Source organism: Accipiter gentilis, chromosome 29, assembly GCF_929443795.1.
Source record: "Accipiter gentilis chromosome 29, bAccGen1.1, whole genome shotgun sequence".
In the NCBI taxonomy this organism is placed as follows: Eukaryota; Metazoa; Chordata; class Aves; order Accipitriformes; family Accipitridae; genus Astur; species Astur gentilis.
In genome coordinates this window covers 19,581,805-19,607,983 of record NC_064908.1, presented here as the reverse complement: position 1 = coordinate 19,607,983, position 26,179 = coordinate 19,581,805, and the positions used below count along the sequence as shown (strand labels likewise).

General features: G+C 41.2%; 2 protein-coding genes across 13 annotated transcripts in view; one reads left to right on the top strand and one right to left on the bottom strand.

Annotated features, from left to right (window-relative positions):
- CRB2 (crumbs cell polarity complex component 2) overlaps positions 1-12,591 on the bottom strand; it is a 76,469-nt gene extending 63,878 nt beyond the window's left edge. For 2 of the 3 annotated variants that reach the window (XM_049833151.1, XM_049833157.1), the window contains exons 1-2: positions 12,320-12,591; positions 11,397-11,572 (exon numbers count right to left, since the gene is read on the bottom strand). In XM_049833151.1, coding sequence (XP_049689108.1) covers positions 11,397-11,412 — 16 coding nt within the window. In that variant the 5' untranslated portion in view covers positions 11,413-11,572; positions 12,320-12,591. The remainder of the gene's footprint in view (positions 1-11,396; positions 11,573-12,319) is intronic. The other variant, XM_049833154.1, reaches the window with a different exon arrangement.
- Positions 12,200-26,179, top strand: part of STRBP (spermatid perinuclear RNA binding protein) — a 73,051-nt gene continuing 59,071 nt past the window's right edge. For 7 of the 10 annotated variants that reach the window (XM_049833185.1, XM_049833180.1, XM_049833172.1 and 4 more), the window contains exon 1: positions 12,200-12,304. The gene's annotated coding sequence lies outside the window, so the exon portion shown is untranslated. Of the gene's footprint in view, positions 12,305-12,700; positions 12,802-13,540; positions 13,662-26,179 lie in introns of those variants that run through there. The other 3 variants (XM_049833175.1, XM_049833173.1, XM_049833176.1) reach the window with 3 other exon arrangements.

Genomic DNA, 26,179 nt, shown 5'->3' with positions numbered 1-26,179 from the left:
AGAAGCATTCTGCCTGTCCCTTGGGAAGAGCAGCTATACTTCAGGATACAAGTGGCATAAGCCTGGAAGATTGTTATCCAGTGGGAGTGCTGATACGCAGGTTGGTTACTAACTGCAAGATGCACAATGCAACAGAACTGAAAGGAAACAGGAAAACCTCCTTTTTCCTTTGATTTCCAAATTTAAAATTTTCCAATAATTTAAAAACACTTTAAATGTTGCACATAATGAAACCTTCTTACACTAAATGATATCTACAAAAAATACACCATGCTGGCTTCAAATATATAAATTTTGAACATTTGTTAGTACTCTTCCTACTGATGTGGTCCATAGGAAAGTGTCCTTTAAAATATTGCATATTCTTCACATATCCCCCCATTTGAGCACTAATCAAAGTTGGGAAAAGTTTGCCTGTAAAGGTTAATTGAGAATATGCGAAATAAATTAAAAGAAATCTTTTCTGAATCTCAGAAAAGGTTTCCTGACTTTTATTAGCAAAGGAAGAGAAACATCATCAGTAATATTTAAGCATGATCAAAACACCTGCCATCTTCAACATAACTTAGAAAAGCATGTTGCTTTTCCTAGAAAGGGCAATGCAGTACAGAGGGTAGAATTCCTTAAAGGGAAAAGAAAGAAGAAAAAAAAAAAAGAAAAAGAAAAACAAAAGATAGAAAGTAGTTTGCACCAGCAGTACTCAAGTCCTGAAACTAGACAGATCATTGTTCTTCTCTATGATATGGACTGGTTTGGAATATCTTAGCCAAAGAGTTACAGCAAGCATTTTTAAGCAAGCTCCATAAACCCTCAGTAGATCACCACTATTCCCCATTTGACAGACAGGATGAACCAAAACACAAAAGAATTTGGAGATTTTACTTGTGTTACACACCAAACTACAGTGACGGAGAAAGATAATAGCCCCAATACCTTAACTTCCAGTTGCATATCTGAACTACCACACAAGTTACCGGAGAGGATATGTCCTGCCTTCCTGATACCTCCAGAGAAGGAGCAATGCGTACCTTCTGCTATCCCCAGTGACACGCAACTCTTTCCAATCCACTTGCACACATTGCCATCTCCACTTTTGCCTTCACACAAAAGACTAACACAGAATTTGGAATTACAAGAGTTAGGTGCCATCTCTACATCTACCAAAAGCTACTGCTACCTAATTCATCTGGCTTGTGCTTCTATGCCAAAGTAAGAGATGACACAAAACATAAAAGTAAAGAGACTTTTACAAGTGTCGGGAGATAGGGAAAATGGTAGTTGATATTTTGGAAGACTACTGAAATTGTTTATCCCATGCAATGAGATCTCATCGCCCCCAGAACCAGACTAAATTATTAGCTACTGGTCTCCATTTCACACCCTGCAGTACAGATTACCTGGACCACAGAGCAGTGACATCAATAATAAAACTATCAAACTTGTAAGTTCTAACTTAACTTGTCTATTAGATCAATTGATGTAAACAGAACTTCAGAAGAAAGTCTCCCCCCAAGAGACATCAGGAGCACTTATTTATGTATTTCAGTCCCTATTTCCAGTGACCCACATGGTGTTCAGAAACAAATCAGCCCCTTTTTTTCTCTTGTCAAGGAAAGAGGACCTATTTGCAAGTCAGCAGGAACATCCCAACACTCAGTAAAATTGTTTCACGGCACCTTATCAGAGACTTCACGGGGGTCATGTAGCACCATCTGCAAAAGCTGACTGATGACAGAATACTTTGGGACATGGAGCACGAAAATTCCAAAGATCAGCCCTACAGAACCATATATATTAAATTTTTTAATTTTAAATTTGAGCTTTTTAAATGCTATCCTGAAAAGGTTATCAGGAAACATAACGCAAGATGATGATCACATGTTAATTCTCAATGCTACAACACTTCTGTATGTACTAAATTTCACAGCCTTCTTGTTTTCTCCTGTGACTACACTAGCACTCCAGGAATGGAAAGCCAAGAACCGTGACTCAGACCTCTGCGATTCATAGCAAAGGGCCCTAAATGCTGAATGTCGTTAGAACATAACTGGGGGGCTTTCCACTAAAAAGATGCAACTGCTGACTGATATATAGCTGTATTCTCAGTACTGCATGAACTCCAGCTCTTTAGTATTTAAATCAGTACATAAATATTTCACATAGAACTTAGCCTAAAATAAGCCACCTGCCTGGTTACTACAATGTTACAAGTCTGTCTGCTTGCCTTAATTTGCAGGCAACTATAATGCTATTTGTGTGATACACTATTCTGTAAAGCCTCCCAGAAGAAACCTGAGATCAATAGTCCTTAAATAAGTAATTAGAAGAGCTGAAATCATTTAGGTCATCAAATAGCAAGTGGGATAAATAAAAAGTCATAGCTCCATGAACACCTGCATTTAATAGAATTTTTACATTTATTTGTTGAGTTAAATGACAGAAAGGCTGCACACCAAAGCGTAAGAGGCAGAACTGCTTAATAGCATCTATAACAGGAAGGCAAAAGAGGGTAACTTTACATACCTGCATTAAAATTATTTGGCGGGTTAATTAAAAAAAAAAAAGAAAAAAAAGAAAGAAACAAGATACAAGATACATCAGTTGTCTTCAACTTCCCACTCCTAATGCAAGCTAACTTAGATCAAAAATTTGAAGTGAACCTTCTGAACTAAGGCATGAAGCAAAGACAACATTCTGTGTAATGAGACATTTCTACGCTTATAGATGTGTTACGCTAAATGTGAGAAAACTTACGTAAAATACTCTCTTCCAAAAATACAAGTACATTTCTATCCAAATGTCTCAGGTTTAATCTATGTTGCCACATCTACCCTACTGCAGTACAGTATCCTGTCATACCCAGAGTAGGTACCTGTCCCTGCCTTACCCCATTATGAAGACCACTTGCTTGTTGCCTTACTTTAAAATCCTTTACCATCTCCCCTCAAGGAGGCCTCCTACCTGCAACTCCTTCAGTCTTGGCAGGGAGATCAGTCTTCTAAATTTTCAAACATCTTATTCATTCATTCATTTCTAGACTCCTACTGAACCCTACGTATTACAGAATGGCTCTACCTTCCACATCTGTATAGGCTCCTGCTTCCTCAAAATGGATTATGGCTATAAAGTTTGCTACCTTACTTACCACAGTTGGTTGAAAGACTCTCTACATTATAGCTGATGACAGTCTTCTGAAACTACCAACCTAATCTGACACCATTTTGGACTTGCACTTGGGCAAGTAAACCCTGGGAGATTCTTTCCAGGTGTATGGTGGTCACAAGAATACCTATTCTACCAAACCATCTTTACAGACTGGGCTCAATTTTCCCTTAAAAGGGAAATCTGATATACTTCAAAATTGATAGTCAGCACTGCAGTCTATATAACCCATATGACACAGACATCCAAATCTTTCACAGTGTTTCAGCAGCACACACAACTTACTTGCTAGTCACAGCTTATTGCAATCTCCAGCTACTAAACAGCCTACATTTAGGTAACATCTTGGCATATCAAAGTTTATGAATTTTTGAGGTACATGGCCTAACGTCTGGCACGTGACCTCTATCTGTTGCAGATCTTTTTCCCATTATCACTTTATATGACAAAACTAGTTAGCTAAGCAGCAGCACGCTGGGTACATGGAGTAAAGCGGCTCAAATATTGAAAGGTTACTTCTAGTTTATGCTGTGCAAGGAGCATGGCACACTATCACAGGAGAGACAAAACAGATTTCAAAGAGTATGCCTTCTACCGTGATTCTGGTTAGAGGGATGTGCCAACACCCATTTGTCAGATCTCAGTTTTAGTGTACTTGACCATATCTGTTTGCTCTAGAACTTCAACTACTTTGAGATGAACAGACATCAAAATTACAAACTGCTCTAACCCCATGTTGCGATACTGGGTTTGGGTACCAACACATTCAGGAAACACTCACACCAGCTTCAACAAGGTCAGTATTTTATCCTAAGGGTACAGCTTGTGAATGTTTTCTGAATGCCATTGAATTCTGGCTGTAGGGTCACAATAGTTTTGTGAAGTTATAAAACTACTTCATTATAACCAATATTCTCATTATAGCAAGATTTTTAGACTTGATTTCTGACCACAATTCAAAGCAATTTATTTCTATCTAACAATTACTATTATTCCTAAGAGTTCTCCACTTTCTGTTGATGAAAATTAATCTTGGTAAAGCTTTTTTTAAGTTATTATTATGATGATTGTACTGCCAGCTGCACTCAGACAAACTCTGATTCAAGTTCTAGGCTTCAGGGTCATCGATAGACACTCAGCTATTGCTTCCATCAAAAAAGATGGATCGCCATAGACAAAAACAGATACAGGACGGAGAAAATAAACAGTTAAAAAAACAAAGAGGAAAAAAAACCCCAAACACTGAAAACAAAAACTTTTTGTACCAGAAACAGATTGAAAACAGAAAGAAAATTAGCATTTAGGAATGAAAAAGCCTATTCACTGTTGATGTTAAATACAACACCCGCAGAGATGGAAGCTGGGTTTATTTTTGATAGCAGCAAAAACATTAAAGATAAGCCAAATGCATTTAGAAAATACGGGTGCAGTACAAAGGCTCATGTGATGAGAGATATTTTGCTTTTAATCTTGACCTGGAAAACCTCTTGTATGACAGAGCCTCTTTTCAGTGGAGTCACAGTCCTGCCTAGTTACTCTGCCTATTAGTGATAAAAAGGCCACCCAAGTTGTTTCTGCTTTGGAAGAATGGCAGGTTTTCAATCCTAAACTTCAAAGGAAAAGGAAAAAACCAACTCAGTATATCTAAGGACCTGCACTAAACTCCTGTCTTCCCTTATCCGGTCCAATCACACTCTTCCCTAAAACAATAACCCTTAAAACTGTATCATCATTCTTCTAGAAAGAACATACATATTCCCCTAAATATTTATCTACTTGCCACTGATATATATGAAAATACTTATCTCATATTGATATGAGATAAACATGCACCGTGTCCTACCCACACAATGGAAAAAACAGCTGATTCCAGATTGGTTCATCATGTCCACAATCCCAGTAATATATAAGGGCTAACCACATCAACCACAATCATTGTGAGGGTTAAGCAATCACAGGATCAAACTTCAAATGTATATTATAAAGGATTAAGACTGAAAACTCTGGCACCTCTGTGAAGCTCAGTCCTACTTTGTATGTCTGTTCATACAGTCCAGGCTTCTCTAGGGAGGAGAGCTGCAGACCAATGGTCCATCTTCAGAAATTTATGCCATCAAATTGCAATGAGAAACCTGCTGCATAAGACACTGCCAACCCCACATGCTCGGCTACAACAGGACTGTAGAACCTTCTTTCTGCCATCTTTCCTTGCACAGACCATACAGGCAGAGATGCCCTGTAACTAGCTGCAGGCACCCCATATTCCCATGGGCACAACAGGTAAAAGCATTTCCATTCACAAGAAAAGAAAAAGGTTAAAAGGACAGATTATATATCAACACCCCATTTCCCACAGGAGAGATGTTAAGGATCAGGAGACTTCAGAGGATCATTTAGGGCCCCACCTTTATGAGAAAGTTTAATTAAATGCTCATTGAAGGTTGGCAACATTATTTGTTTCCAGGCCTTCCTATTGCATAAGGAATGGGTCAGATCAATGCTCCTTGTGTAGCCTGGTATTGTGTGTCTCAAAGCGGCAGCAGGAGGTACCACTTTGAGAAAGCCTCTGAGCCTGGCCACTTCCCATGGTCTGTTCTCTCTGTTTTTCCCCAGGGTCCACAATTGTTGTATCAGTGATATCAGAGGGTGTGAAGTCAGTAACTACCACTTTGTCTCACTTCCTTTTCTGTAGAGACTGACATCGTACCATCAACAAGTTTGTTAGATTCCATCAACCTGCAGAAACACTTTGAGACAGGAATTGAAATCACTTTTTTTTTTCCCTCCACACTGACAGGAGTGATCATGTGCCCTCTCCTACATCAGTGATGAGCAATATGGCAGCAGTTCTTTCAAAGAATTCATTCTCTTTCCCATCTGGGCAATGCAATCCGTACTTTGAAAAAAACATTAACTACAAAGTTTTAATTTCTCAGGAAACACTCCTGGGACACATACCACGATGAAATAATCTCAGCAGAAAACATGTCTGCACACGCACGCTCACATTTTAAAGGCAACTATTTACTGCTATGAGTTTTGTCATGGACACTAGTGGAAAAGTTTTAATTATAACATTCGGCAGTTGCCAGATGGGGGTGAGAATACAACTAGTGGACTTAAGATGGCACAGTCTACAAAACAACTTAGATGTTAAGATGGCCAAGGCTAGCTACATTGCACTGTGCCCTAAATAGCACGTATAAAAATAAGATTAAAGCACTTCTGTTTACAAATGGTTCAGGAAGCTGCTGATTTGCAGGTTCACTATAGACAGCTTCACTTTGGCTGGTTCTAGCCAAACAAAGTAAGGGATGCAGTGACAGTGTCTTACCAAAGGGACTGTAATGCTGAATGCCAATACAGTGGACAGCAATTCACTTTCTAGTTTAAGGAACATTCTGTACCATGACACTCAGCAAAGCTAAGACACATCAAACAAAAATGTGAAATCAGAAGATTAACAAGTACTGCAGCACACACTGAGAGATGCACTCTTTTTTTTTTTTAACCTAGACCTTTGTTGTTTTTAATAATTGATCTAAAGTAGCAAATGACTCACTAATTGCACTTCTAAATTGTAACCCAACCTGGAATCAATCACACATGGCATAACTTCTGTTCTTATTTGAAGCTAAATCCACCACAGTGCATGCAGTAGCCTCTCTAATAATTGCGTTAGTCATAACCTGAAAGTATTTCCCACTTACTTTGTTCCAGTTTTGCTTGCTTTTCAAGCTGATCCTCATCCCTATCACTAAAAAGATCTCTGAAATGTTACCCCACAGAGCCTGCTCTGGGACTTGAAGAGCACTGTGGTACATTTCATGGTGTGATTCCTCTTCTTTTAGTGTCTAATTTTCCTCCAGTACCATTTTTATCTCCTTTGCTCCAGTGTGAAGTCAAACAACTATCATTCAAGACTGCACCAGATATTGGCAAGTACTCTGTAAAACTCTTAGTAATGAGTTAGGAACACAAAGAACTGCCAGTTTTATGCATGCCATGTTTTGTTTTGCAGCACAAATTCCAGATTTTTAAGTACCTTCTACACTGGATAGTAGTCTGCTTGATTCTCTCCCTTTTATGCCTGAGATATACTGGTTTTGTGTTTTTTTAATGAATACAGATCTTGTAAGCATTTGTCAGAATACAACTGTTTGCTGCATCATGCCACAGTTTAACCATCTAGCAGCTGCAGGCCAAACAAAAATGAAGGCAGAATGAAATGAAACGAAACAATAAAAGCTGGGATCAAGTATACACAAAACAAGGTAAATTCTGACACCTAGGAACAATGTGGGATGCTTGAAGAACAGCGAGATAGCATTTGAGAACTACCAAACAAGAACTCAGTTAATCAACTTTTGCAGGATCTTCACTAGGAAACAGACATGTTAGAGCCCATGTTAAAGTAAAACTCAACAGTGCTCACCCTCCCAGCCACGTGGTGAGAACTCAGGCTTAAGTCACATGAGTCCCAGCATAAGCAGAGTATAAGGAGAGTTGCTTGGTTAGCTTTCAGAAGATCAATACCCACACACAGTTACACCTACCACAAGCAATGCTTATCTACCCTAGCAAAGACTATTCTAGTGCTGGTATCATCTCATGTTTCTTTTCCCCTACTGTGAATCTTCTGCCCACATCCTGCAGAAAAACAGATTTAATTAAAATCTGCCAAGTTTTCGCTGTTGATTTCCCTTCCCGCACCCCCAGACCACTCCCAGCAATTGACTGCTCAGATATTTAGCCTTTGATTTTAATGCAGATTTGCAGAAATAATTTTGTTGACTCTGGGTTTTAATACTTGCACAGTCACCCTGTAAAGATAGGGGATTTTAAAAAAAAAAATGTTTACCCTTTCTGAATACAGTTTTAATCCACTCAACATCTATTTTTGTGCTGATTATATTATAACCTTTTAACTTTCACCTTCTGCTCTTTATGTCATTGGGGGTTTTTTATAGAAGACAGATGACATCATGCTTTTCCACTTTGTTTTCTGTATCCTTTGGCGTTCTACCCCCCTTCTTTTCTCATGACTTCTCTCTACACAAGCAAATACAGCAAGACAGAAGAGTGGGTTTGAACACTGTTTTGTGTTGTATGGAATTGTTTCCAACCACACTCTTGTCATTAAAGATGAGCTGCTTTTTCAAAATTCAAGATTTTCTTCAAAACAGTTCACATTTGCAAGTCATCTTCTTAGCTTATCACCTTTCTAAATCCAAACCTCCTGTGTGGAAAGTATTCAAACACTGCCAAACTTCAAAACATGCAAACAGCCACATTAAATGTGTGATTAGTCCCACTGAAATTAAAGTTAAGTACATGCAATTATTTGTTTTTATAGATTAAAAAGATGTAAAGTCAAGGAAGTTGCTTTTCAAATTCTCCAATTTTTTGTTATTTTTAAGTTCTTGTGAAGCTTATGAGACTAATTTCACATGAAAAGATAGCTTTTTCTATGAAGATTTTTAAAATACGCGCCTCATACAGAGTTATTTTTTCCAATTCAAAGTCTGCCCTCAGATATCTTTGCACAAATCCCATTAACTTTTGTACATGTCTAAAGGCAGAATTTGAAACCTGTAAAGAACTGGGTCACTGGACAATGATAAGTCTCAAACAGAGATTTCTTTTCTGAGTTACAAAAAGAGAAAAATACCTCTTCCCTCAGGCACTATGCGAACATTCCCATATGTCTGTAAACAATACCAAACACTCAAAATTTGGTAGGTTACATTTCATCCTTGCTCACTTAGGATTTTTCCCTTTACTATAGCTAATGGCCATTTAGTCCTTAATGTAGTATTTGTAGCTGATGCTAGGTCATCCAAGCACACCATTTCATGGGTCTGCCTCACTGCTGATTTCAGTGCCTGGTTCACTCCAAGCTTAAAACCAGTAGCTATCAACAACTTTTTGTAAAGGGTCCCTCTGTTTTTCTGTGGTTTTTTGGTCCCCAGGAAAACTGGTTTCACATGCTGATCACATATACTAGCTCCTGCCTTACCTCTATTTTTTATTTAATACTGGTAATAGAATTTCTTTATCACATTTACAGAATATGGCATAATCAGGTAGGAGATCTACAAGCAGGAAAATCAGTCCAGGAAAGGAGGGTTTTTTACAGACTAATTCTACATTTTTTGTGTCAGCAAATATCAGTGAAATAATAGCCTTAGAAGACTTTAGTCACCATGACCATTCTCCACATTAACATCTCACATCTGTATACTGTCCTCATACAATTGGTTTTATTCTATTACATACATCTGTTACAGCAGAAAACCTACACAGTACTTAAAATCAGACCATCCTAACCTATTCTGGCCAGTCAGGAGATAAAAAGAGACAGGACAAGCCACTATGCAGTATTCAGAAGCTGACTACGAGTCCCTTTTCCACACTCACTTTTCCTAGAAAGTTTAGATTTGCCGGAATCATTTAGATAGTCAACCTCCTTTTAAAAAAAAAAAAAAATAAAAAAATCCAAGTTACATACTAATGACGTATACATATATGTATAGTGACATATATATTTTCAAAGATAATATCACCCTTTAGATTTGCTTCTGCTCACGACTGTGAGGACAGCCTACTGGAATGAACACAAGGCTTGGAATTCTAATCCAGACTATGCTACTTGTGGAATGTGTGACCTCAGGTAAAGTGTTTCACCTAACTAAAGTCTCTACAACTCTACAGCCTTTGTGATTCCCTCAGTTGTCTAGGGGATGCTGGTAACATTCAAGAATACATGACAACATCTTAAATATTTCTATGAAAAGATCTGCAGGAAACACCTATTATTTCCATCATAGTTATATATTTTAAAAAAATAAAATAATCTTTCTATGCCAGTATTTTGTCCCAAGAAAGAGCATAAATATTGTTAATTACTTTAACTTTCATCAAGGTAGCTCTAATTCCAGGTTGCCTTTGGCACAATTCAAGTCCCCATCTCTTACTGAGTATACTTAGAGATATAAATTCAATTTTCTTCCATGAAGTCTAAAGACAGATGTTAACTTTTTTTCCAAACCTCAGATGTTCTTTTCCTTCTTAAATTTATATCCTTGTACTGCAGCACCAAAGCTCTTCCAATCCCCTGTATTCTAAATTAATCCATCAATCCCCTTTCCTCTGTGTTTTTGCCCTTGGCAAATCATTAGCCCAAGGGAGAACTCAACAGAAAGATTCAAGATTTCACTCACACCACAGCTGAAAATATCTTTCTTCTGCCTCTGCAAAAGCTTCACTATCTGAGATGCCATCTCTTGCAGATTTTTCTCTCCTTACTACATTTCCAGCTTCACTGCACAGCCACTAATTTTCAGAGCTGTCCCTTCCCATTCCACTATCTCCTCCGGCAGCCTTCCTCTGGGCTATATTTGTACTGTGTCTCTATTCGCCATAATCAATTTCAAATAAAAATGTTCTCACATTAAGTCCTTGGACCAGTCCTTGATTTTCTAGCTATTATCCTCTTGCCCCTTCTCAAGGCCTACACTAATATTTTAAGGCCATACTGGAGATTTAGCTAAACTTATTTATTGCTTGAAACCTCTTGATTCTACCAGACTTAGAAGCACTAACTGAGATTCCTCAGATTTGTTTTTCCTTTCAATCCTTAAAACATCATGAGATAAAAGTTTGTCACAAAAGTAGAGCTATGTCTGACTGTTTCAGGACTAGGGTGATGCTTTAGCCACAGGCTTGCAAAGAAGTGTACAAAATGTAAGTTCAATTTGAACAAGCTGGACCTCTCACTACATGTAATGTTATTAATGCACATGTGTTTTCTACTTCCACTCTAATGCTGCAAATCACTCTTTTGAATCAAAGTTACTGTTTCACTTCAGCACTGCAAATCTCCTGATCCTACTGCCTTTTGCCAAAGTTCCCTCATAGGCCACTTCAGCACAGCATGTTGTGTACTGATTATTTTGGCACAGACCTCCCTAGTCAACTGTCTTTCATCTTTACAGCCTATACAAAATTAGTTTTGAAAAGTGTAAAAAGTGGTATTAAATATGATTGCCATGGACACATATGTTGAAAGCTGGGTTTGAAAAGGCACTTAACCTAGAAAACCTGGCAGAAATTTTTAAGCACTCATGTGAAGGTATTGGCCATTTAAATGTTGAAGCAAAACCGTAAAAGTTCTACGGAACGCACATCCAAAGAAGAAAAAACCCACCAGACTCAACCCTCCCTCCTCGTACCTAAAGGTTTTGGCATGCTAGCACTTCTCTGAAGAGTCTGATGAACAACAGTACTTGGAGCTCTCTCTTCACCTTCACCGTAGTGCCCATCTGCTCTAGAACAGTCAGATGTCTGGGATTAGGAAGAATTATCACAGGGCAGCTGAAAGCTAACTTGAACCCATTTGTCTTGATTTCTAGAAGAGAAAGATGGAGATCATTGAACGCAGCCCGACCTGCCTGAACACACCACAAAGCTGCCTTGATTCTAACGTCCTCAGACAACCACTGAGGATTCCATACGGAGAACAACTACTCAGGTGGAAATGCTACTTCTGCAGCTCCTTTTAGGAAACTGCTTTAGATTTTGCGGCGGGATATGAAACCCATCAAGGGCGTGCACTGCTTGGGCGAGGGGTGCCAGGGCCCTCCCTCACACCTCGCCCCCGCCTTCGCCCCCTCCCCTCAGCCTTCCCCCATCCCTCCCTCTGGCCCAGAGGGATGACAGGCCCAGCGGCCAGGCCCTGTCAGCGCCCGCCAGCCCAGCAACTCCCTGCCCCTTCGGCCGGCGGGGACGGCTCTGCCCATGGCGAGTATTTACACTCACGGCCCTGGGCCGCGGCAAGCGGGACCGGGTGACGGTGAAACCACACGCCCAGCCTCCGCCGAGATGCCCCGGCGCGGGGGCGGCGGCGGCGGCTCCGGCTCCTTCCCGGCCTGAGTGGAGACGGGGCAGGGACGATCCTCTCCCCACACACACACCTGCCTCCCGCCGCGCCGCCAGGCCCGGCCGCCCCTCAGTCAGGGATGGGGAGGACCCTACCGCGCCCCTTACGCACTCTGCGCCCGACACGCTAGCACCTACGGCATTTGCGCAACGGGAGCCCTCTCAGGTGCAGCGCCCGCGTTGACGACGTTACGGAGAATTCGTAAGGAACACTAACCTCTTTGAGGGGCTTTGCGTAAGCGACGTTCCTAGGTGCGGGCTTAGCCGCTCCTAACCCGCGTAGCCGCAGGAGCTCTCTGAGCCGCAGAGAGCCCTCTCCCCGGGCGGCGGGCGGGATTACGCAGTTTACGCAGGGAGCTAGCGGCCCCAGGTAGGAAACCGGAGGGGCCGAGCCGAGAAGCTCTACGTCAATTCCGTAAGGCTGCGCCGGCCTGCCGCGAGGAGGGAGGAAACGGCCGGTTCCGCGCCCTTACGGAATTGGCGCGGCGGCCCGGCATCCCCCTACGCAGTTGGCGTAAGGCTCTCTCTCAGGTGCAGGGAGGGGGCGGGCTCACGTTGCCCGGCAGCCCCAGCCTATGGGGGCGCCGGGCGCTGTCACGTGCCGGAGCCCCGCTCGCCGCTGCGGAGCCGGAGGAGCTGGACGGGGCCACGGAGCCGGGACGGGGCCGGGGGACTGCGCCGGGGCCGGCGGCGAGCGGGGTGAGGCGGGCGAGCGGCGGGGCTCGGTCGGCGGGGAGGGGTCGGGGCGGTAGATCAACCCTCCCTGCGCGCCCCTGAGGGGAGGCGGGCGCCGGGCACCGCTCCTCCCACTGCACCGGGCACTGCGGGCAGGAGGCAAGGGCAGGACACGGCGCTGGGGGGGGGGGGGGGGGGGGGGATGGGAGGCGGTGTGTGAGGGGAGGCGGTGTGTGAGGAGAAGGGGGGGCGGGGGGCGGGCGGGCGGAGGGCGCTGCTGCGCGCGCGGCGGCCGTTGGTGGTGGTGGTGGTGGAGTGGGGGGGGGTGTCTCCGCGCCCTGAGGGGCCGCCAGCCCGCGGGCGGTGATGAGGGGCTCGGCGCGGCGGAGCGCGCAGGCGGCCGGCCGGCCTGCCGCCGGTTGAGCGGTGCGTACCTGTCCGCGGGCGCGCAGGTGCCTGCGGGAGGGGAGGGAAGGAAGGGGGGAAGGAGGGAGGGAGGGAGCTGCGGCCGGGTCGGGAGGTCTGGCTGCGCGGCCGCGGGGAGCGGTGGTGGAAACTTGCCCGGTGTGTGTGTGGTGGTCCCGTCCCTGACAGCCCGCCATCGCCCGCCCGCGCTGCGGCCAGGTGCCGTGAGAGGGGAGGTGCGAGGAGCCGGGGCTCCTCCGGCAGGCCGTTCTGCGCGGCAGCCATGGCTCACCGTCAAAAGTTTGCTCCAGCTCGGTGGCTGCAGCCCATCGCCCTGCCCGCTCCTCTGACCCGCGTTGGGAAGCAGCGGTGTGCTCGGGAGGCCGTCGGTTTGTGCGGCGGCGTCCTGGGGAGACCCGCGTCCCTCTCGTACCTTTACCGGCTTCCTGGGTTTCGAGGAGAATGTCGGCGGAGTTTTGGTTCGTGGTGGTTTGGTTTTGTTTTTGTTTTCTTTCTTTCTTTTTTTCTCTTTCTATTCTGGATTTGCTTTGCGCTGGATTTTGTTACTCGTCCAGCCACTAATTTTTCTGGAAGTGAGAACTTAAAAAGACGTCATATGCAGGCTACTCAATAGAGCAAAACTTGAGTTTTGAATCCAGATAGGAATATGCATTATCTAGCTAAACGTCTTATTATTTATTTACATGGCTCTGAAAATGGTGCTGTGTGATTTACAGAAAGTAAGAAGAAAATGTCCTGCTCCAGAGAGCGTGCATTCCAAATAGTTCGTGCACAGAATACGGCAGTACAAGAAATTTATAAAATGGGGGGTCCTGGATATGTCTGAATCTTTTTTTTTTCTTTAGCTGCGTACTATAGTTTGTTAACATTTTTAAAAAGTTTTATCATACTCTGTCTGAAAACTTAGAAATTCTAAGTGTGGTCAAAGTAAAGAAAGACTTAAGTGGGCATTGTTGTCAGGACCATAAGGTATTTCAAACCTCCAGTTCCAAAAAATGTTTGTGCAGCTGAAATTAAAATAGCTGGGCTATTTAACTTAAATTAAAATAGTTGTGTGTTCTAGTGCGCAATTGAAACCTGGCCTTCTAGGGTAAAGACAGAAAACTAAAATAATTTCCTTCATTCATGCACAAGTAATTTAACATCCTTGGAAAGAATGAAGAAGGACTGTTTGCAAAACTTGGTCTTATTTTGTTTTATTTTTAAAGATATTTTTGAGAGACCCAAAGGAAGCAACTGTGAAGGCAGAGAGGGCCTAATGTTTGCAGGAAGGAAGGAAGGAGGATGGAACAGTGCTGTCTATACTTGGAGGGGAGGCCTTAAAAACAAAAGTTTTGGAATGGGAAGGGAGGAAGGCCTGACAGTGTCTCCATGGAGGTTATATTGCCATGTTCCTTTATTTGCACAAGGTCATTGCTTGTAGTTTCTGAAAAGCAAAAGTGTTTTCCAAGAATTTAAATAGTCCACCTCTTAGATGGTCCATCCAAAATTTGTAAAAGCTGGGTTGTAGTTATTTCCTGCCAGTGTAGAGAGGACAAAGCAATCCATGTCAGCAGACTGCAGCTGACTGTGTAGCTTCTACTAAATTCCTGGTCATTTTTAGGAAGTTGGACTTGCCTCTGGAAGTTCTTGGCATGTGTCATTTTCTTCTCTCTGGAACTTTCCAATCATTTTCCTCTGCTTCGTGTTGGTGTAGAATGAAGGGAGAGATGTGGGGGAAAGAGTGGGTAAGGATTGCTAATAGTAAGGTTTTAATATTTTCAGTTTTCTGTTTCTCAGAATCTTGTCGTTGATAGTGCAAGTCTAGTGCTGCTTTGGCATTTCTAGTAGAATCTTTAGTCCTTGCTAACTTTCTTATTCCCATTTCTATAAAGGGGTTTTATTTGCGTAGGCTGTTCATCCAAACCAATCATTATTATTGAAGTATTGACAATATTATCGTCTCTCCACAAAGAAGATGCTGATGAAGTGCCAGTTCTTGCTCCCAAGTGATTGACAGGCTAAATGCAAGGTAGAAATCTAGGAGTTAATTTCTTGAGGAACTGGAGAAAGATTCTATCTAGAAATACTCGTGTGTTGGGGGCTGAGGGGAGTCCCATGTGATAGCTGGTATGAATGTTGCTGAAGAACTGACCCAATCCAGCTTTGTGGTTTGTCCTAGAAGGAATTTCAGACATGATTGATTTCATACCAAAGGTTCAGAAGCAAACAAGAAGAAAGAGTAAGCAAATGGAAAGATATAATGGAAGATGGCAAAAGGCATGCCATGCCTAAACGTTAGAGAAGTAGTTTAAATTCTGGTGGATATGCAGATTTCGGTGACCCATGTTTCTGACTTCTAAGCAATTTTTTCCATGGATGTTCATTCAGTAACATGATGCTTAAGGTTGCAGAGCTCTCTTCTTTTGAAGCCCCTCAGTTAACGTTCCTCAAAGGCCTGTCGGTGGACTGAGATTTTTTTTTTTTAACTGTGAAATCCTGTTTGGAAATAAAAATAATAAAAAAAAAGTAGTCGAAGAAGCTGCTTCATGTTATGAAAAACCTCACTGTAAAAGCTACACTTTTTCCACGTTGCTTTGGAAGCAGCTGAACTTTGTAACTTGGCATGTAAATAGAGCTCTTTGAAGAGCACATCCATGGCTGGAAAAAGGGGAGAGGGAAATGCCCTGGCTGGTTAACAAGCTTTTGAGTGTAAAAAGCCACTGTGAGCATGCTGGTTGAAGTATCTGTTAAAACATAGAAGTTTGCAGTCTTGTTCTTGGTTGTGGTGAGGTACATAGACCTAGAAGTGGCCAACACGTCTAAGTGTAAGTACGAAACAGTAAAAAAGTGGCAGTTTGTGTATTTCTATAGACTGGGCTGGGTGAGGGAAAGTACTTGGGGCAGTTGAGAGGAAGGTACCTGGGAGTGTGTTGGTCATCTGAGGGAGTTGCTAGGCGAGTGAGAATGCAGAAGTTCAGTCTACACCTCACTAGGCTAACTTTCATCTCTTGGTGAGTTAGGACTTATGGTAAGCCTAGCCATGCCAACAGATGATTTTAGCGTAGCATTTTGATTTCTGTAACATACTTTGTATTGAGGTTGGGGGAGGGCGGACTTTTCTGTTCTAACAACACGCGCACGAGGAGCCCTTGGCTGATGTAGTGTCCTGGATTTGCTATAAACTGAGCAATATTGGCAAGTAAAGATTGCTTTACTGCTACATATGCTGCAGTGATGAAATCAAAAGGAAAAATCCTGTTTAAAGCACCATGAAAAAGTTACAGATTTAAATAGCAGAAAAATGCAAGTCTCAAACATTTCTGTAGAAATCATAGTTTTGAGTATGTTTGTTGTACTTGCAGCATGATTTGACATTTAGAAACTTTGTACTTAGTATGTAAGGAAACAGATGCCTAAACTGCCCTACCTGAAAATATTTGCTTATATTTTTCATTGAAAGGGGTAATTAATACAAGCTACAAGATTAGAGACAAATTTTTTTTTTAGTTGTACTTCTGCATTTCTTGGCACTTGTGTAGTTTTTCTTTCTTAAGTGCAAGTCTTTCACTAAGCAATGATGACAGAAAACATAGATAGTGGCACACACACTATGTCAACTCGCAGAGGCATAGTGTTTCTATTTAACTTTTTTGAAAACCCTAATTCATGTCCCTTTAAGAAAAAGCATGCATAGGAATTCTTATGAATGATATGAGTGCATTAACATAAATTTCTTGCACTTTGGATTTTTGAACTTTATTTTGTAGCTAAGTTACCTTGTGTTTCTGGTCCTCTCACTCTAACTATCATGGAAGAGAGGAGGACTGAGAGAATTCTTGGACTCTCCTCCATGTTGGTCTGTTGCCTTGTATTCATATTTTTGCTTTGCAATGCATATACTGACCTTTCTGTTAATTTCCTATGCTGTATTGGAATGTAGACAAGGTGCTGGTTACAGGAGAAGCATAAGAAAAAATTCAGGGTATGTAATTTGTTCTGCTGTTACTGAAAGGTATGTAAAGCATGGTACTAGGCAGCTCTGTCCTTCCTTCTCCACTGGCTAAAACCAAGAACTCTGAGACTAATCCAATGTGTGGATTTTCCATGCAGCTGAGTGGGACTGCTGTGTTACTGGGCCACCTGGACATCTGCTGATTGGCTTCTCAAGTAATAAATGCCATGGATTATTAAAAACCATGCACTTGTTTTACTTATTGATTTTTCTATAACTATGCAAAATTTTATAACTCCTTTGTAGAAAAATGTTTTCGTAACATGCTGGTAAATTAAAGGAGTAAATGGATGTTGAAGAGGAATAATCTTATGAAATCCAGTTGCTAACTCATTTTAGGGGACCTCTTGGACTGTGGAAACTTAAGTGATCCTGCCGCATGGGTTGATTTAAATTAGTTCTCTTATGTTGTGGTTTGACATATTATTTAAGAGCCTTAAGATGCTACTTGTGATTGACATAACAAAATGTAAATTATATGCTGTTTTACTAGGCTCTAATTTATCTGTCGTAAGGTTTGTGTACCAATAGTACTGAGCTCTTCTTACAGTAATGTTTCTCTTTCATGTAATGTCTACATAGGGGAATTAAATTACTCTTAATTGTATGCTTAAAAATAAAATAAAATTGGGGTGTGTCTGGCTATCACAGTAAATTAAATTTTGCTGCTTCTTATTCTTTTTGTGCATTTACTTTAAATTGACTGTTGGAAAATTAAATGTTTGAGTATCTGGTTGGGAAGAATACTCTTACTAGTTGGTAATCATGAGATGTCATGGAACTTGAAGAAATCCTAGAAAACAGAATTGGTTAAGATTTTAGACCTTAAAGTTTGATGTAGCTAGTGCTAAAGAAGTGAAACAATGATTGAAGCAGAACCTAGCATTTGGCTTGGACAGTAAATGAACTAAATGGTGAGGAACTGCTGTTGCCTCTTAGAAATTGCCCCATGGTAGGAGCAGAAAAGGGCAAGTTGATTTTAGAGGCCTTTACTTTTCTGTTTTATCTGATTCTTGGGAGGGGAGACACTTTCACTAAACACATTTCTTGTTCGACTTGTAATACAGCAAATTTGAGTGTTAGTGTAGAGTTTTAAGTATTGGGCCCTAAAGTGTCTTTAGTATTCTCTGAGACACAGGTATAACGTTACATGTGGGAATGTTTCTCCCAAGCTGTTGGATTGAGTTGATTATGACCCTAAACAAAATCTTCCCCTAGTTATCAGCTGGCAGTACCTGCCTTCCTGGAAAAGCATAAACAGACTACAGGTGTGTGTGAAGCCCAGACACACAAGCTCTTTGAAGCTGGTTTGGAAACAAGTGTTGCATGTTTCTTTAAATGAGCTTTGGCAGTCACTGTAGAGGCTGAGGAGGCTTGGGAGCAGGGTCATCTTGGGCATGCAACGCTGCGGATTTCCTCCAGTGAGGTTTTGCCACAAAATGGTTTATCCTGGTGCCAATGATATTGTGAAACTGATACTTTTTTTTATTCTATATTTTAAAGGGGGTGGGTCCTGTAACAGTGGATTGTGGCAAGTCATGGTTAATCTTGGAAGAGGCATTAAAAATTTCATTACTTGTTGTAGGGCATTGGGTGAATTTGTTTTTTGTTATGGTGTAGCAGCCAAAGCATTGTTACTAAAAGCCTATTTAACCCTTTCCATAAAAATGGTATCTCTCTTGAATGTCCTCATACTTGCTCTTTAAAAAGAATGTGCAAAACTCAGCAAGGAAACAAGCCAGCACTCTGCATGCTGAATTTAGTTGCCATTGTTGAAATAGGTGATGGTCTTAAAATTGCTAGCTAGTATATACCTGAATAAAGAAGTTTAACTTAAATGGTCTTGTTACAGCCTGCTTAGCAAGACATTGAATAGTTGTACTAAACGTATCACCTGGAGACGGGTGAAAACCTGCAGTTAAGATGGTACAAATCAGTCCATTTAAAAAACAAATTACAGTTTGTATTAAAAAGAAAAAAAAAAAGGCATTTGAGTTCTCTGTCCTATGGTAGTCAGCTGTCAAGAGTGAAGCTGGTAGTGTGTTTCTGTTATAGTACGTAGCATGATCGTAAAAGGTCCAATGGGGTTATGTAGATAAGATGAATGGGATTGGGTTGCGGATGTTTTTGTTAACCATAGAAACAAATAACATGTTATCAGTGGATCTGAAAGTGCTGACTAACGCGTGTTAACATTTAATCAATTTTGGAGTTGAATTTAAGTAACGGCTATTTATGTGGTATTAATTATCTGGTCCTAAGTGTGGCTGTAGTGCTTTTGCAGCTCTGAGCCAGTGGGGAGTGGTAGCAGTCAGCACAACCTGCATGGCTGGTTTTTCCAGCTATGCTGTGAGGAAGCTGTGTGAAGTTCTGAAGGCTTCAGTTTGCCTGTATGAATGCAAGAACCAAAATTAGTCATTTATTCCTATTTAATGATCATTCTGTGCTGAAGGGGCAGCTTGTTGCCTATGGAAACTTGCTCTTTTTCTCTGATTATGGGGTGCTGTAGTTTGCTCTCTGACCCTCTATGCGGTTAGTACTTTTCTACTTTCCTTATCTACTTTGCTTGATTTCTGTATGTACAATGTGACAAATTTTTAATATTTGCTTTAATGGAAAAGACTCTGGAATAGAAGGGGGAGCTGTAGGTGCACAGCGTGTGTCTTGAGGATGTGAAGCACCAGAGAATACACGCAGGCACTGGAAAACCGGGGGCTGTGGTATGATGGGACAAGCAGGAAACATGGAGCTCCAAGTAAGATAGTTGAAAGGAAGGGGTTGCAAGGAATCCATAAAGGTTTATATGGAAGACTATAAAGTGCTTGTAGAGAAAACTGAGGATTGGAAGGTACCCATACAAATATGGGAAGTGTTTAGCTCCATAATACCATACGTTGTGGTAGTTGTGCTACCCTCAGAGCCAAGCCTGGACTGACTTCAGAGTAGATTAGTAAGAGAAATTTCAGTTGGATTGTACTTTACTGTGGCTGTGGATTCTAGAAACCTGACTGGCTAATTTTTTTTTCCTTTTTATATAGAGACATGAAAGGTGTGCCTAGGTGTGTGGGGGTCTTCTGTTAATTACCAGTACTTTAGATGAATGTTACTTATGTAACTCCTCACCCTGAAACAAAGAGAAGGAAAAATGTGTATGGCCTCAGTTCTTGGCTTCTGCAGTTCCTTTCTTGAACAGTAAGTGCAGCGAGAACTGGAGATCCCCCCCCCCCCCCCTCCCTCCTTAAGTAAACTAGACTGAAATCCTACCTGAGAACCTATTGGAGCTGGCGGCTGGACTCTTAACTAAAATGAACGAGCTTGGGCTCATCTCATTTGCCTCACAAAGACTTTTGACATCGCTAGATTGAGAAATGAGATGTCAGATGTAATCTCTGATATCTGCTGGAATTATTTTGTAAATGCATATGGTACAGAGACTTAGAACGTTTGGATTGCTACTACTCTTCCAATCCTAATCTCTTTCCCTTTACTCTGATAGCTGGTTTAGCTCAACAGAATAATAGGGAAACCTAAATGCCCAAGAACTGATTTCTCTCCACCTCTGCTTTGAAGAATGCCTTTTCCATGTCATAGGTTCTTAGTGATTGTCGTATTTTCAGAGAGCTAAAACTGTTTGGTAAGGAGCTATTCAATGTCCTAATGCTTCATGATCTCTTGATTTGATGTCTAGGTAATTGGACTTAATAAATAGATTAGGGCTTCTTTGGTTACCCGGTCATGCTGTCCAAGTCTTTAATCATATAGAGACTTCATTTGTTTCTTTAAAGTAATCAACTATGCCATTTGGATGACCTTAAAGAGTGTATCACTGGGCTTGAAATTTAGTGCTTCTTATGCATGGTAACCAGGGATGTTACATTGTGTGCATCACAGTCAAGCCCAGGATAATTGTGAGCATTCCTTCTAAAACTGGAACCTGGTAAAAAGCCCAATGAGTAAACTCTTCAAAACTAGACACAGAGCAACATTGTGATCCAGACAAGGTCTGGTGGCTAAACTGGAAGTATTGATTAGGGGAGCATTTGTCCCCCTTTCAGGTTCTGCCACTGATTTACTGCACAATTTCATTTCTTTGTGTCTGAAGTTCCCCTATAAAGACCCGAGATGTTTCCCTCTGTTACAAAAACTGTTCTTTTAAAACCAGTAATAAATGTACCCTGGTAAATGTGGTGACAAGTGTTATAAAAAAGCCAGGAAGAAAGGCAAATACTGGGAAGGTGGGGGGAGACAAAGCTGATAACTTCTTTGGTTCTGGTGGGTGAGGGTGAAATTGGTGACTGCCAAAAATATGAGCTCAGAGAAGTAGCTTGTTCTGCTCTGAGCCCACATCTGTACACACCTCCTCATCTCTACAGATGGCCAGGAGGCTGAAGAGAGAACACAGTTGTCTAAATTTGTGTAAGAGAAAAGGATCATGACTCCCACCTTAGAGGCGAACAAGAACCTCCTGTAACTGGGGTATTTTTGACAATTTAAAAAATTTGGTTGAATTTTCAGTCTTAGCAAATTATGTAAAACCTGACACTGTTTGTAGTTGCTAAATAAATAATTTTTTTATATTGCTTTGTATTAGAAGATGGTTGGCTGGAACTATACTCTCTATTCCTTCAAAATGAGCCTGCTAAGGAATAAATTTGATCCAGAAGTCTTTTTTGCATGCTTATGCTTTAACAACTTAGAAGATACTTTTCCACTTTAGATTTCATAGTACTTCACATTTTAGAAAAAAAAACACATCACCATCTAAATAGTGATGGTACTATTTGAAACAATCATGATAAAAGGCACAAAAATAAAACCAAAATATTTTCATCTCTATGTTTCTTCTCTACTAACATTAGTGTAGAAATAAGATTGTCTTTTGCAGATTGACTATTTCCATACAGTCTGCTTTATCTTCTGGGGGAATTCAGTCATTTTCCTTTTGTTAGCCTGTGAGATAAAGGATATTGTTTAAAGCGGGTAGCTGGGAATCAGCATTATATAAGTAGTGAACTTGACCAAAAATCTGTTTTTGTGGATGTGGCCTCATGTAATAAACCAATAGTAAGAGTAGTTTACAAAGTACATCTTTGACAGTTGTCTGATTAACCTCTGTTCTTTGCAGGCAGGGGTTGAATACTGAATGTTCCTGAATTGCGACTGTATATATTGCTCCCTTCTACCCCGAACACTGAAGAACCTGAAACTGGAGACTTCCTGACCCTTTTAAAAACAAATGAGCAATGTTGCTTAACTTCTTGCTATGGGTCAGGAGCCTGAGCTTCATGCCAAGTTTGTGTGAAACAAAGTAAGACTGCAGAGTTAAGAAAAAATTCTTGCAAAGAGCACTTGTATGGAACTACTGATAAAGCTGCGACTGTTGAGGCACTGTGACTTATTAAAGCAGATTCTTAAAAGGGAAATGAGATACGACCTGCCCTAAACGTTCTTCAGTCAGTTACAGTTCTTAGCTGAAAAACTACCGAGTGCATAGAGGCAATATTTTGTGTTCCTTGATATGGATTCTGCATTAGTGTTAAAATAACTGTGTGTTACAAATGGATCTGCTTTTTCTGTTTAGTTGGGTACTAACTTACCTCTGTTTTGGTTCCCTTTGAGATGCTTCCAAGTGTGCTTTTAGTAATGCAACATAAGCATAGTGTCATTGTCATAACAGCATTCCACCCTCAGTGAGAAGTTGCAGCAGCACCATAGAGTGATGCAGTTGGTCTCTCCCTTACAGGATGATGTTGGTCACCCTTCCAGCACCATGTCTACAAAACTTTATCTGATAGCTATGTTTAGTTCCATGAAATTTTGGAGAGGAAAAAGTGTACTGAAAAAATATTAAGGGAAAGAGTATTCAGAAGAGTTTGCAGAGAAACAGGCAAATACAGAGTTGAGCTAAGCTGATTGGGATCAGCGAATTACCCAATGAGGTAGAGAAAGTCTAGGTAAAACTGTCAAACGTTCCTTCAGTATTTGGAGTATCCATTTACTGATGCTTCTGCGGTTACTGCAGGGTTTGAATATCTTGTACTTGTGCTTCTGCAGTTGCTGTAGGAACTGTTGGCTCGGGCTGTCTCTTTGCAGTTCTCCTCCAGAGAAAGAACTGCTCAAGGAGAGCTTGTCTAGGCATGGGACTCAGTGGTATGTTTATTGTTTTCTTTCACCCTGCGATCTGTAATCTTTATTTTAATATAAATGCTTTGGATAGCTTATTTTCTTTTGCTTGTAAATGTTTGATCTGTATGTGGTACTCTCAGTAAAGGAGTTCTGTTGTGCCAGAAGAACAAAGACTTGCTTTCTGCTTGCACTGGGGACTACTGATTTGCAGTAGTCAACTGTTTTTACTGCCAGTTTTAGCAGGTGCACCTTGTCTCAATGAGTTCTCTTTACCCTCATCACACAGTACAGTAGCAAGTCTCATGCACGGCACATAGAAGATTGAATTTTGGCTGAGAGCTAAGGAGTACAGGGATTTGCTGTACTTCCCCTCTCTTTCCTTTTCCTTGCTCCATTTCCATTATTTGTGCTCATCTTGTGTTGCAGTTGAACTAGATGATAGTTGTAGGTCCCTTCCAACTGAAAATATTCTATTCCAACAAAGTTTGAAGTATCTACTGAAAAGACTTTGTGTGCATTTGTAGAATTTGTGTTGATAGATTGGATAGTAGTTCAATAATATACATGTACAAAAGGCAGTCTTAAGTTTTCTTCCTATTTCAGAATGTTGGAACAGATCAGAAAATTTGACAGTCTATATACTGTAAAACGAGTCTGTAGTGGTCATTCATAGAAGTGTGTAGAGAAAAGGTTATTAGTGTGGAAAAGATTGAAAAATGGATTTTGGCTGCACTTGTTGAGAAAGAAAAATACCTTTTAAGTTTGTCATGAGGTCGCAAAAACTCGCTGTTCTCTTCCTGATACGTAAAGAATGGGGATGTTGGAGGGAAGGGGGAGAGCAGGCAGAACTTATGCAGGGTTGGTTAATAGGGCCTTCTCTGCTGTTCTTCCACATTGCAGCACTTCCAGTCTGCAGTAGCGCAAAACTGGGTTTCCTCTTGCCAGTCTCTCTGTAGCAGTTGAGCACTGGCAGCACAAGAACAGCTTGCAGATATTCCAGCACAGAAGCAATTAAACAGGGTAGCTGTTAAGACTAGTATGGGGGGAAGGAGAAAAGTTGGTAGCTTTTAGACCTCTGTTTGCTGTACAGGAGACAAAATTACTTGCCTGGAGATCCAAATATCCAGAATGCATGAAGCCCAAGGGAAGCAGTACATGTTTGTTACATGTGTGCATTTGCTTTTCTTTTGTTTCTTCCTTAGGAGCCTAAGAGAAGATGGAGTTAGAAGGGGGCAAAAGGAGTATCAATAGGGATGAAAAGTGGCCTTTTGGCAGAGTTGGGCCTGTTGTAGGGATCATCATATTGAAGTACACACTCTGTAGTCTCCTTGTTAACAAATGTAGGATCAAAGTAGCCATCCTGAATGAACTCACAGAAATTATAAACTGCTACTAGATGGCTGGAGCTTAGTGTGGAGAAGGTTGAAGAGATACTGTTTGAAGTGTGTGATTTGGGTACAAGCAGGGGAAGTGATGACATATGCACTCCTGGTCATCCAGGAGTTGCCAATTTCTCTTCTGATTTGTAAGAGAGATGCTGTCAGACCCTCCATCCTTTTTGTTTGTTTTGGGGCGTTTTAGGTGGCTACCTAATGTCTAGTGTGAAGGCTGGGGGGTTTTTTTTGATTGGTTGATTTTGTTGTTGTTGTTCATTTGTTTTTTTAAGAGAGAGAGAGAGAAGAATGAACTCTTATCCTCCGTAGCCTGCTCCTATGCTGCATAGAGCTTTAGAAACGCCAAGTGGCAAAGACAACTGCCTTTGGTGTTTGTTTTTTTTTCCTTCAAAACCAAACAATATGCTAGAATTTGGTGTCCACAGAGTGAGATGTTTGATGCTCAGGAGTGGGCTGCTTTATAGAGTGGGGCTGCAAAGCTTCCCCTTATCTTGCATAATGGCTCAGATACCTTGCTAGTGTCCTGAAATGTTCTTATATTTCTGGCTCCTGTTGTTCCTGAGAACAGACTGTGTGTGTCCTGCTCCATTGTCCTCTTTTGAAAAAGACACGTTAGGTTCCTGAGTCCATGTCAGTTTAACTTTCAAAAGAGTGGAGTGCTCAAAAAATTTGATGCCTGAAAATAGGACACATTCTGAGTTAGATTCCTGAGTTTAATCACACTATTTTCAGATATTGAATTGCTAGTTTGAATCTCATGAATCTACAGGTAATTGTTGTCAAGCATTTAATATGAGAGTTTGCCAGGCTGACCTATGAAGAAGCATGGTTGTGGCCCTACGAGGGAGAGATTGAATGGCAAAAGCAGCTAGCAATGCAGTGTGTGTTCAAATTCAACTAAAGAAGACAAAGTAAAGGTGGAAAGCTAGAAAGTGGGTGAGAGAGCATACTCCATGCTTGATGTGTATAGTAAATGGAAAACTACTTTTCTAAGTCCTACAACTGATTTACTATGGCATTGGGCAAGCTACTTAAGTCATCAGACAGTGGAGTCTCTTCTAAATGCAAACAGCATAACATTTACACTTATTACAGCAATTGGAGAAGTAAAGTTTATGAAGTGTTGTGAAATCCCTGTGTGTGTAGCTAAGGTCTGATATTTTTTTGCTAATAAAAGCATGTTGAAGCTTGATACTGCATTCAAAATGGAAGAGACTGAGTGATGTTTTTTAGTCTCTGCTGTTAAGTCAAACCTGAAGATTGCTATCTCCCACAGGTTAGCAATGCAACGTTGGATAGTACTTTCTATCAGTAGATGGAGAAGTGGTTTCCCAGATCGCTTTGGTTTGTAACCTCTGAGCTGTTTCATTCAATTTATTGTTCATGGTGTTGCAAAAAACCTTAATCTCTTGAGTGGCTGTAGAGACAATGCTAGTGAACTTGCAGGGATTGCCAGTTGCTT